Source organism: Sus scrofa, chromosome 1 (assembly GCF_000003025.6).
Source record: "Sus scrofa isolate TJ Tabasco breed Duroc chromosome 1, Sscrofa11.1, whole genome shotgun sequence".
Lineage (NCBI taxonomy): Eukaryota > Metazoa > Chordata > Mammalia > Artiodactyla > Suidae > Sus > Sus scrofa.
Window position 1 is genome coordinate 52100300 of NC_010443.5, and position 13440 is coordinate 52113739.

The 13440-nt window shown below is 37.0% G+C and overlaps 1 protein-coding gene across 48 annotated transcripts in view; it reads left to right on the forward strand.

Annotated features, from left to right (window-relative positions):
• Positions 1 to 13440, forward strand: part of RIMS1 (regulating synaptic membrane exocytosis 1) — a 461317-nt gene that overhangs the window by 315160 nt on the left and 132717 nt on the right. For 14 of the 48 annotated variants that reach the window (XM_021073090.1, XM_021073084.1, XM_021073108.1 and 11 more), the window contains exons 19-20: positions 880 to 942; positions 5355 to 5444. The exons of 7 other annotated variants lie outside the window; for them this stretch is intronic. In XM_021073090.1, the coding sequence (XP_020928749.1) occupies positions 880 to 942; positions 5355 to 5444 (153 nt within the window). Of the gene's footprint in view, positions 1 to 879; positions 943 to 4402; positions 4481 to 5354; positions 5445 to 13346; positions 13431 to 13440 lie in introns of all 48 variants that reach the window. 27 more of the 48 variants (XM_021073077.1, XM_021073092.1, XM_021072879.1 and 24 more) reach the window with 5 other exon arrangements.

Below are 13440 nucleotides of genomic sequence, written 5' to 3' on the forward strand. Positions count from 1 at the left end.
AGGGAGGGCTAGGGAAATGATGGTGGTACTCAGTGAGTGATTGATATTTGTTGTGTAGTCAAGGACCCAGTACTTAAGTAGAACCTCTTACCTTCCTAATTGTCACCTTACTAAGGGGAGAGGTACCATGACTTTCGAGAGATGGAGTCATGGTGTTACCAGAACAGAGAACTAGTCTGAGGAAGAGGATTCCACGCCTCTCAGGTTGAGTGCATTGAGGCAAGAGGGCTCCTTTGTCAGCATTCATTGGGGTCACCATGAATTTAGGTGAGGAGGGGAAAAGAAAAAGACTTCTTGACCAGGGCATTCAATAGAGTGAAATTAATTTGAGTGTAGAAAAAGTATCAGTTTTAAGATAAAACATTTCTAATCAAGTATGTTCTTAGCTGGTAAAAGAGAAGATAATGTTATATTGCATTTTTAGTGATTATAAAAGCCATGAAAATTGTCATACTTTGAATTGCTAACAAGAAATAAAAATTGTAGGGTCCCATTAGTATCAGAAAGGATAGATTTATAAGCCATTTAAAGGTTTTTAAAATAACCAAGTGTCTAAAACTGGAAATAGATTTCTATGTCTTATGTGGGGAAGTTTCAGTTTAGTTTAGTGTTGTCTTAATGCTCTGTACAAGCACTTTGAAATACAAGAGCAAATCCACAATAGCTAGGGCTTGGACCATAATGTTTGTACTCTCTTGTTTAAATTTTTTGAAATACTGTCATGTTTATTTTTGTTTAACCTCTCAAGCAAATATGCTAGTGCAGACAATCTGGTTTCTTCCCTTTTCATGTTCTCATCTGCATACCATTGGCATAACCCATGTCATTTAATGCCTCATGACTTATCTGTTTCACTCACCACCCATCCTGTCTGTGCAGTGAGCTTCTTATGCTTCCCAGAGCAAAACGAGGACGAAGTGCAGAATGCCTACACACCACCAGGTAAATACAGGATTTGGTGACGGTAACTGTGTGTGATGACTCTTTCCATTCTACTCTGCTTCCTCAGTGGTTTTATTACAAAGACGTGAAATCAATTTCCCCAGTATTTAAAATTGGTTTTGTTTCATGTGGAGGTTGTGGAAAACGTTCCAGATATATTTGAATTCTGATCCGGGCAGACTGCTTTTCTAGCTGTGTATTCAAAATCAAGAGGCTGCTGAGCCTCTGTGGAATTGTTTACATGTTCCTAAAACCCAGGAACCAATTTGTGCAATTAAAATTCTCAATGCTCGCTGTGAATAGCCCCCTACCTCCCACCCCTTCCCAAACACACACACACACCATCAAGACACAAGACGTTTGATCTGCTGTGCATGGCAGTGTTACTGTTTTCATGATTATAAGTTTGCTTTGTTTTAGCCTTTTTAAATTTTTGTTTATTCTTTATTTTTGGATTCTACTCTTGTTTTATATTGTTTGCTTTTAATAAAATCCTTAACAGTTCATTTTTAATAGCTGAGCTTCAGTTCCCTTCTGATAAAGAGTGAGAATATTTAATCTGTTAAATTCTAAGCCTTCCATTCCTTCGTGTTCCCACCAGCTCAGAAATGCTACACTACAAACTTTCTCATAAAGGCTTGTCACAGTAAGATGTCTCTTTAAAGATGAGAAGATAAGGGGACATAATAGTCTCCTCTGAATTGGAGCTTAGCTTCTTTTCATCTCATTATGTCTTAGACCTCATGTCCCAAATAAAGCCTCTTACAGATAACTCATAAAATAGAGTTGGTGCATATTTATTGCAAATGTGGAGTTAATAGAAGGTAAAGGAGTATAACTTGGTGAAACAAACCAACACAAGGATATACTCTTTCAAATATGCTGGCCAATAAAAACAAACAGGAAAGAGCTTTACCCAGAAAGCCCCTGATGCGACCACAAATGCAGGTTTCTAATGTCTGTGTAGGCGTGTGCTTCTGCCCGGGAATCAAACATGACCACCTGAATAAGAACTAACTCTTTAGACCTAAAACTAGCCCAGGGAAAATTGCTGCCCTGTGTGTGGTGCCCCAGGGAAAAGTGAGGAATGTCAGTTCTGTTTGCAAACTGGAGGAAAAATGTATTTTTAACGTACTCACATGAGTAATCTAAATAGAATTGCCAAATATGCTGCTTTTCTTTCCCTTATATTCTAAAGGTGAAATATCAGGGTATACACAATATAGTAAGCTAGTAGTTTCATCATTTTGGACAATCTTATTTTCAAAATCCATTCTATCATCATCACTTAAGACCTTTAAGAATAAAATCTGAGTACTTACTACTTTCAAGTAAACAAGGAAGATAACATTGAGTACCAAGCACAGTGGTAATTATTTAATGTATTTTAACTTCAACTTCCTGGCAATAGTTGTATGACATGAATATTATTATCCCCATTTCACAGATGAAGAAAGATACTGAGAAAGTTTTATTTAATACTTAACAGAGCAAGATTTCAAAATTAGGTCTCTCTGAAGTTTTCCACTAAATTAGTTTTTCCAAAAATGTGTTGTGAGAAGTTGGTCCTGTACGAAGTTCCACTAGTTGAAGAGTTTGTGAGCAAAACATATCTTGGAAGCTCTGCAAATTGAAGCCACTCTCTGGAGGTTTTGTATCCACAGCGTCTCAAAGTCATGTATTACAGAAATCTGTCTCAAACTGTTTAATTCATCCCATTATTATTAGTATCTAACACTTTGTTCATAAAACATTGAGAAAGTAGTGTTGTATAGAAAACACTGTGGATTCCTTACCAGGTCCTGTTTCCTTTGCACCTGTTATTTCACTTAATCCTCACAGCACCCCTGTTAAAGATTGTTATTTCTCCCATCTTAGAGATATAGTAAAAGGTGTGATGACTTCACTTGAATTATCCAGGTTCACAGCCCATGAATGGCAAATCTGCCTTCCCAAGAAAATCACTTTTAAACCAGTTGCTTAGAAAAGTTATATAGCAACCTGTTACCAAAGTAAGGAGTTCAAGATTCTATTTTCTGTGAGGCAGGCTGAATCCTTTGCTTCAGAAAAAGTGCCCTCCATCTGTGCTTGAATGTGGTACTCTAATACATTTTTAATGTTATTTCCTCATATTTGTTTCTTTATTTTTGCCCTTGGTAAGTGTAGTAAGTTAGTGTTTTGAGGTGAGTGATGTGGAATCAGACTGTGGAGTGGAATCCTTTCATTGCCACTTAAAAAAATACTGACCTAAGTTAGACAAACCATTTACTTTTTTATCCCTCAGTTTCTCTATCTATGAAATGGGTATAATCATATTTCCTGTCTTATGGGACTATTACACAGATCAAAGTTTACATACATATAGTTCTTATATTATACTTAAGTACTCTATAAAAACTAGATATTATTACTTTTATTTCTATGCCTATAGAAGATCTTCAAGTATTAGTTGAATGGATGGATTAATGAATGAACAAAAGTACAGGTTATTACTCTTTAGAAAATTGTATATGTTTAAAATTCACCCAGATATTTCCTTGGAGAACATGTGTCTGACCCCTTCCAAAATTTAAAATAGGTCACCCCTGTTATTCCCTCTTATAAAATCCATTTCTCTATTTTTAAACCAAAGCTGTAAGAGATATCCTGATTGAACCGTTAGTATAAATGTGATTTAACTAGTGGGGTGTTATATTTAGTATGTCCTCAGCAAATCTTTATTGCATTCCCGATTGATCACGCTCTAATGTAAGCCAACATGGACAATAGATTTTCAGAATCAACAGTTGCATTTGTAGAAACATTATTAAATTATCCAAAAATCAATTGACTGGACTTTGTTTGCCCTTGGTGGTGTAGACAGTCCAGAAGCTCTCATAGGTTTTAAAGAAACTCAGATGCTGTTGGGCCTTGTTTCTGCCATCTCCTGCCAAATCAGAATTCATATTCTGGTTTTTAGCTGATGCTCATCTCACCCTATTTCCAGTGATAAATGTGACCTACAGATTTGTCTCCAGAAGCTGCAAATGGAAAGAACTTGCCCCACAGCATCACCCTTTTATTGAATCTGCCTTCCTTTACTGTAATCAGCACCAGGACCAGCCCTGTCCCTGAAATGCCGGTCAATGCTTTGCTTGCTAGCAGAATATTAAATGAGATATTAAATAGTAAGTTTCATGTTGGTTAATTCTTAGAGGGTAGTTAGCCAATCATTTTCAAATTAAGACTGTTAAACTCTAGTTTTGAATCTTTATCTTAATGATGAAGACAGATGCCTATGATTCCATTATTTAATTATTCTAATTCTACTTTCAAATAATCATGTGTTTTTTTCTGAGCAAAAGAAAAAAATCCATCTGTGTTTGTAGCTTTATAGGTCTCCTGCTTTTTTCCTATCCTAATAAAATTCACTTCATATATATTTTTCTGTTTCCTGCGTTTCTGTGTTGCCACGTTCCAGACATCATGTTAGGCACTATAAAACATTACCGCCCAAGATGCCCTTATTAGAGAACTGTTCTCACTGGAGTATTTACAGGTAAGAGTCATGACAGTGAGTCCCAGTTATAAACTACCCTTAATCCCTCTCCTACTTAAAATAGTAGATTTACATTCTCATAAAGCATTAGCATTTCCTCTTAAAATTAATTATACACGAACATGAATGATGTCTCAAAATAGCCTTAATTATAAACCTATCCTCAAATATCTCTCTAAATGAACTCCCCTTACTCAAATATCAGATTGCTAGCTGTTGTCTTCTTTGTCATTTATTTGTTGGTTTACTTGTTGATTTCACTTATGAGAATTAATTTTATATTATTTTATTTTTGGATAATTTTACTTTGTGAAGTTCAATTCTGCCTGCACGTTCTAAAACCAAACCCCTCCACCATGAATGCTTTCACTCGAGAGCACTGAGGTTTACTGATGAGACACTGGTTAGGTAAGGACGTTTGGAAGTGGTAGCTTCCACCTCCCTTGTCTAGCGTTTGAACCACAGTAGCTGAGTTGTAAAATTTTCCTCCTCTGCTGTCCTTCATTTTGTTTTGGTGTGGCATCTGTCCTTGGTAACGAAGTTCTAGGCATTTTGTTTTAGTGCTTTCTGTATCTGGTTTTTTTCATAAGTAGGTGTGACTTAGCCTCATTTTTTTTTTTTTTCAGTCTGAGACCCTTTTTTTAAAAAAAAAATTATGCACAGCAATTCAGCATAATCTTTGTTTAGTTTCATTTTCTAAACAAAATTGTGCACTGCCATCCTGTCAGCTCTCACACCCTTATGAACTGAGTCGCAGAGATTCTGCGCTTTGTGTAAAGGGGACATGACTCAATGCTTTCCTCTCTAACTGGTCTTCCTTTCTCTGTTTTCTCTGTCTTTCTCTTCTACCCTGGATGCAATGCACTGGCACTAGTGACCTGCAGCCCTCCCTTGACAGGGCGAGGAGTGCTAGTACCAACTGCTTGAGACCAGATGCTAGTTTGCATTCACCAGAACGAGAAAGGTATATGATAAAGACTTTCTTAATTTCCTGTCACATTGTACTAGTGATTTCTTTTTCCACCACTTTGTTTGTTTTGTCTCACAGGTTTATCCATCCATGTTCACTTTGCTGGCTGTCTGCATTTCCCTCCCTTGTTGTACACGTCTGTGTAGAGATATGTGTATGTGGATGAGCCGAGGACACACATACACCTATCTCCATGAATGTTGTTGCAAATGGTGTGATGTGATTTGTAACTGCTTATGGCTGCTGCTTCTTCCCTTTTGTTGCTGTTAAATGGTTTCTTTACACCTACTCAGGGAGCCTTCAGTATGCTGATATTTTTATAAGGGCCAGTGAGTTGTCTGGAGGGGAAGATAACTTTCCTAGTAGTTCTGCAGAGGAATAGTATGTATAGCTTCGATAACAGTTTTCAATAAACTCAACACAAGAGTCTCATTTAGATAGAAATCATCCCTCATACATCTATATTCATTTTTAAAAATCAACTTGCTGTTTGATAGAGGTCATGTTTTGCATTAAATTATATTTTCACAACAAAATGGTATGTTTATCATAGAGTTCCTGATGCCTTACAAAAATAAATGCACATTATATGCACACATACGTATATAAATTTGCTTTATACTTTTAACTGATTGATTGGCTCAAAGGTATTCAATGATTGTGTATTACACTGTCTCCTAATTGTGGGCAGCTGATTTTTCCATTACAGTGGAACTTTCTATTCCAATAAATTGGTTATAGTTGATAGTCTTGGTTATAAATGTTAGATCTTTTCAATTAGAAGTCATTCAGTGGAAATTTGCAGGCCACCTCTTCACAAATCCTGAAGAAAAATGTTCAGTTGTGCTAATGTTAACCCCCTTTTCCTCCTCTTCAGAGGCAGCTTCAAGCTTTTCTTTAGCAATCTTTCTAGTCTGATTCTATTCATTTATTTATGAGATGGTTATTTCTGGAAATGAAAACTAGGTACAGGTAGACTACTCATTTTTAGTGTCCTCATAAGAGTCTAACTAAAAAAAAAATCTACTTTTTAATTTTGTATTCTTTTAGATTAGCAAAATTTGTAATAGAAAACAATAGGATCTAACTTACATTTTGTATTTCGTTACATCTGTAATAGAAAATTTAGTTGAATTGACTATGGACTTTTCTAAAATCACAAGTGAAATTTTTCATTATTCTCATTTATTATATATTTCCCCCTCAAATTAAATACAAGATTATCAAGAAAAAATTTAATATTTTTAGTTGTTATTATTATTCTCTTTTACGTTTCTTGTTAGTATGAAAATAAGGATAGTCTAAAGTGAGTAGAATCTTCTGACTACAGCAGTACCCTCATATCTTAAATGTCATCTGTATTGGTTCTATCCAATAGAGATATAATTTGAGCCACATGTATCATTTAAAATTTTCTTCTTGCCATGTGAAAAATGTGAAATTAACCTTCATACTTTAGTATCAATCTGAAATATTTTAATATGCGATCAATTAAAAACTGTTGTGAGATAGTTTGCATTCCCTTTTTTCACAGTACTCGGTGGCCACTAGTGGCTTCTGGCTCTGCATTGGACAGCACAGTTTTTTTCCTCTGCTGAAGCCTGTGCAGCATGTGTTTTCTTGTTACACTGAAGCCATAGAGTTCACAAGTCTATGTGTTGGTAAATTTAACCTCTTGGATAATACCCTTAAAGCAGGTCAATCTGTAAACAGATAATCTGGCCACAGTTATTCTGCAGGTCATAGTGAAATCCCAAGGGCACTCACTTTTGCTACTTTTGAAAGAAGAAAAAGAAATGTGATTGAAACGTACATCCACTCCATATATCAACCAAAAAGAAATTTCCCATTTTTAAAAAAAGGAAAGATAGGAATTGGTATCACTAATGATCTTTAATTTATCGGGGTTGCTTTCTTTTCACGAAGAAAATGAAGCGAGCTGCATTGTTATCAGGAAAATTACGGAAGGTGTATATGTTGCCCATTTGTGCACAGACAGACCTCCGAGCAGTTTAGAGACAGGATGGAACAGCAGCAGTGGGGACTTTGTGCTCTTTGAAAGGTGCACCTGTGTTTACCCAACAAGGTGTGAAGAGAGTAGAGAGGGGTAGCTTTGAGGGTTTTCCAGGTTACTTCATTTCCTGATTGACCAGAGAGATGATTACTGCTACTATCTATACGCAATAGGAAACACGTTAGAGGAAATTTGTGTTAGAAACAATTTCATGTTCTTGAGAAAGTGACATATTTCCACAACTTTGTGACATATTGAGGTTAAACAATTCGCTGATTCTAAACCATCTTGGTGAACATTTATATGATGTTATACTTACTTAATGCCCTTTTCTGAAGTATCCTCACTAACTTTTATAGCAAATAAAGTTCTCTGTTAATTCAGAGGATGGAATTATTAAAGCCAGCCCAGGGCACAACACCACACCTCACTAATGATCCCAAGACGAAGGGGTCCCAGGCACAGTCAGCATGTTGCTTTCCTGAAGACTCCAAACCCATCAGATCTGCCTTTTCTCCCTATGGGGATGGATTGATCCAGGTTAACAGATGCATTTGGAGACATCCTAGTGGAATCACTGGTTGCAAAGGAAATCATTTCCTTGTTTGAGCAACTCCTTTATATATTCGGTTGATCACACAACTAGTAAAACTACATATGGATTATCCCATTGCCCAGTCCAGTCAAGAAATTCAGGGTTTATTTACAATGAAAGAGCTAGAAAGCCTAGGTATAACCCTCCTGAAGACATATAATAGCTAAGGACTCTTTGACCTTTCCACTAGCAAATCCCAGTGCATGTTTACAAGGAGGTCTGGTCCAGCTCATCGTACCTTTCTTCATCTATGTCAGAGTCAGCTTCAGGTCATCAGTTCCCCTGTGTTTCCCAATTAGGAGGGAGTGAGTTTTAAGCCTACTAAACTTCCCTTTCCTGGGTTTTAAAACAGAGTATGTTTAAATGTTCAGAAACAATGATTTTTAGAACTCTGAAGAATAATCCTGTTTCTCAGATGTTTTAACTTCTTCTTTGACCTTTGACAGAAAGCGTAGCCTTACTAAAGACTGATCAGAGAATAGTTTATACTTACTGCCCCCATTTTTTATCTCCTGGGAAATCCTGCAACCTGATTTCTGCCCCTTTTGTCATGCTAAAACCCTGCCATGGGATACCTCAGGCGCATCCTTGTCCAGCAGCATCTTACAACACGTTATAGTCACTACCCTGCCTCTTGAACATTTTTTTCCTTTCTTAAGCACCCTTTACAGATTTCCTAACACCTCGTTTCTGGGACAGTCTTCTTTACAGGCTCCTTTTCCTCCCTGTCTCACCCTCAGCTTTCCTCTTTTGCACCCCATTCCATCCCTGAAATCCTGTCTATCGAAAGTTGCCCCTCTAATACATACAGACACAATGCTCCATTGTGACTTCTCAGGCCAAACCTTCTGCTGTAAACTAAGCCCAAATTTCTAAGTGGTTGCCTCTCTGTGTGCATCAGAGGTCTAAATCAAATTCACTAAGCCCCTTATATCTTTTTACAGACAATGCACTCTTCCTAGACATTTCTCTAATTTGTTGGCTTTGACATGTAACCAACCACATAATTTGGAAATATTTCTTCTGCCCCTTCTTCTCATTCGATAAGGTTCTCCAGAACAGACCCCTCCCCTTGACTATACTGTAGCTCTAGTCTATTTCTTTTCTTTTCTTTTTCTTTTTCTTTTCTTTTTTTGTCTTTTTGCCCTTTCTTTGGGCCGCACCTGCAGCATATGGAAGTTCCCAGGCTAGGGGTTGAATCGGAGCTGTAGCTGCCAGCCTACGCCAGAGCCACGGCAACACGGGATTCGAGCCGAGTCTGTGACCTAAACCACAGCTCAGGGCAACGCCGGATCCTTAATCCACTAAGCAAGGCCAGGGCTCAAACCCGCAACCTCATAGTTCCTAGTCGGATTTGTTAACCACTGAGCTACGACAGGAACTCCCTAGCTCTAGTCTATTTCTGATGTCACACTTGCCCCATTAATTTTCTCATAAGTTCTATTAATCTTTTTTATTAGTTTGCATCTCAAGTCTTTTTAATGAATATACGTTTTGTTTTTCCTTCGCGGTGTATCTGAAAATTCTCCTCATTCTTCAGAGAGGAAAGTCAAATAACTGTATCTTTTGTAAAACTTTTTCTTAACCTTTTCCCCTCTTCCCCAGGTACTTCCTTTCTTTTCCAGTCAGAATTATTAACTCTTTTCTGGGCCTGTGTAATATTATATACATCTATGAAAACATTCTGTTCCACTTAGTCCTGTGTTTGTGTGTTCCACTTATTGTGCTCCTTGAGGGCAGGAATCATATCCTTTTTGTCCTTGTAATCGCATTATTATTTTTTACGTAATAAATGCTCCACTGGCGGACTTGAAGGAACTTAAAAACACCACTTATTTTCTGTTCCGAAATGTGTGTCCAGTTGTGAGTGAGAGGCAGGAATTGTAAGATGAGAGATCTAATTATCATTACAATTACAGTGAGCAAGTTCAGGAGCAAGTCTGTAAGCTTGCTAATAATTCAACCCAGAGGCAGCCAAGCTTTCTGAACCATGGGTGGCTTCTGCTGCAGGTGCAGGCCTTCTGTCTTCAGGCTGCCATGCAAGTCTGTTTGCTGTGGTGCCTGCTATTTGCAGGTAGATTGACTTGAGGGGATGAATCCAAAAAGGGCTAAGTCATCTGTGCCTGACTCTTTAACACAAAGTCTCCCTCCTTGGGATGGAGGGAGGCCCAAAGCATGACTTGGAGTTTCTGTCCACGTGGAAGTGTGAGGCATTTGAGAAAGGAAGTTCCTACCTCAAACTTAATAACTGTAACTTGAGTTGAAATAAGTAAACCTTATTTCAAAATATAAGTACCTATATTAATTTCCATTTAAAACAGTATTGGGGAAAGTGTTTTAAAGGACTAAATGAATAGTGGGATAGGCAATAAAAATACGTCCTGTGTCATCACTTATCTCCTTTGTTCAGGTTTGGTTTCTCATATTACAGAACTTCACAGATAGTTTTGTTTTTTGGTTTTTTTTATGTGTGCTGTTTATGGAATGAATGATTTGTATTTCCGTGTAATTTCTCTTTTAGACAATTAAGCTGCTTAGCTATGTTCTGCCAAGAGACATGCACCATTGAAAGATTAATACATATGCAAGCATGTGTATTAATCACACAATTAGACACACACATTTGTTTTAAGGTACTTCGGTGCTGGGAGGAGGAGCCACAGTGAAGAACCTTTTAATTGCTTACTGAGGAGTGTCAATTTGAATTCCTTTGTATCTTATCAGTGGTTCTTAGTTAAGTTTCTCCTTATTTCTTACAGGATTACCTCCTAACCTCAAAATCTCATCTTCTTATTGTATACTTAAGTATTTGCAAATATTTATTGTTTACTTCTTCTGTGCTAGGCATAGTTGATATAAATGCCAAAACACAACTAAGTAAAGCACTGTTAGTTGCTTTACTTGGGGAGCCCTCAGCCTGTTCCTACAATCCTGTAGCCACCAGAGTCACCCTTGTCCTCCTGTTTTGAGCCCAGTGAAAAGGGTGTGCTCCCAACAAATAGATGTTCCTGGATTAATGAGTAGACTATCTGATATTAAAGTACTAATAAGGTAACTAATGTAACTTGCAGGCAAAATAGTTTGGAGAAATGAAGAAGGGGCTCTTTTAGTTCAATTTCATGATTAATAACCAATGTAGTCTGCCATGGTAGCTTCTAGAATGAAAATGGAACTTGAAGGTGTGTGTCTTGCTTAATGATAAAGGAGTAAAGATTTGAATTTTGGTCCTTTACTTCTGTGATAGGACAAACAAATAAAAAAGTTGCACCCATTTCAAAAACATTTTAAAAACATATAAAGTGCTCGTGTACTTAGAGCTCACAAATGCAGTGGCTGTTCTTTGGTTATAAATTGATCCTGTTCTCATCATAACCAAGATATGAGGTTTGAAAAGCAAACATTTATTTTATGGGTACCACATATCAGCATATTCAGAAGGACTTTGAGTATATAGATAAACATGTGTGACGCTAAATATTTCTTCAAAATTACCTTTTAAGAGCTTGCATTAACAATGGCTTGTTTCTAAATGTACACCTCTCTCCTTCATAGCCTTCACTGCATGTTTCATAATTATAATATTTTTCTTTGCTTTTTTCTTTACTTTTGTGTTTAAGTAAACACAAGGACTGGAATTTTGCCCCAAGAAGCAAGGTTACTCATAATCCTATCAAGCTAATATTACTTATTCCTTCAAAAATGTTGAAAGAAAACCATATTGACTCTAGATTTCTTTTTCAAATAACACCACAAGTTTTCTCACGACTGAGGATTATTTCATGTAGAAAATACTATAGCTGTAGTCATCTTCAGCTCTCTTGAAAATATTTTTCTTTATTGTATCTGCCACACAAAAGCCAATGAAGTGAAAAGATACATTTGAAAGCATTCTGATTGGGTTGGCCAACTGTTTCAATAGTTTAAAATAATTAAATAACTTGAAAGTAATGCAAATTGTTTTCCATTTCACAAAGATGTAACACATTCAGGAGGACATGCCACACAGCTTTCTCTCCTTCCCATATCCTGCAGGGAGGATCTTACTTGCTTCAACCCTTCCTCAGAGCCCTCCTTGAATCCTGCCAAGTTTGTCCATCCAGAGCTGAGTGATGACCCACAGGCTCCTTGGGGCTGTCTGAGTTGAGCATCTGCTGACCAAAGATGCCTTGGACTCATGTTGATAGCCCTCTGCTGTCGTGGTTCAGATTGTCTAAGAAATCCATGAAGCCAAGTTATTAACAGCAAAGAAGGATGGCTTTAAAAAATGTTAGGACTAACCTTTTTTGGAGTATTATAAAATCTTACAGTTAGATGAATCCTAAACCCCATTCAGTTACTCCTTATCGCATATAAGGAAGCAATATGCAGAGAAATTATCTTGCTTAAAATGTCCATGTCTAATATATTAAAATTTCCAAATTTGGTCTGTTCTGTCCCTTATTGCCTCTTCTCAGTGTTTGCCTGGATGTTTGTAATCTGTGGTTATACAGAGACAGAATCTCAGGATTGACCCAATAATGAACCAAGTTTCAAACTTTCACTTAACCGTTAATCATAAATACAGTATTGTACATGCTGATGTAAGAAAACAACTGAGATACTTTTGCAAGTAAAGAGTAGCAGAATTTTTTTAAAGGTAATGCTATTTTATGGCATTTTTCTATATTTCCCACTTTTTATCCATCAACATTTTTGGCTTACAATTTTTTCATTTGTTGTTAACCCTGCAGTTTTCCCCAAGAAAGCCTGACTTCGCTGGTAGCATTTCCATCCGTTATTTCTTCCTGTTATTGTTTCCAAACTAGAGAAAAGTTTTATTTTTTCCATTTAAACTCTGTTTCTGCTTTGTGTTAAATTCACACAACCTCGTCTTTGCCACTTTATCCAGGAATTTCAAGGCCTCGTATGAAATTGGTAGCTTATTCAAACATCTGCCTGATTCTTCAGGCTGCATCTTTTATAAAGTTACAGACATACTTGTGTGTTTGTATAGATATGTAGGCACACACAAACACATATAAAAAGAACAAAATTACACTTCATAGATTTCAAACGTCTTCCCAAATTAGTTGTTTCTTTATTCACACATAAGGCTACACATTTTATTTTCTCACAGTATTATCCTTCATCTTCCCAAGGCTTGTAAAAATGAAGAGTAAATTATGGCACAAGAATCTACGCTTTGCCTTTTTGGGGTGTTTTTCCAGTCCTATTGTTCCATATATTCTTTTATTTTAGGAGTTACTAAATGTCCTGTTTTTTCCTGTCTTGTTCATTGGGCAAACAGGGGTAGATGGCCCCCCTCCCTAGATAGGAGACGGCCTCCTAGCCCCAGGATTCAAATCCAGCATGCGTCTCCGGAGAATGACAGGTACTAGTCA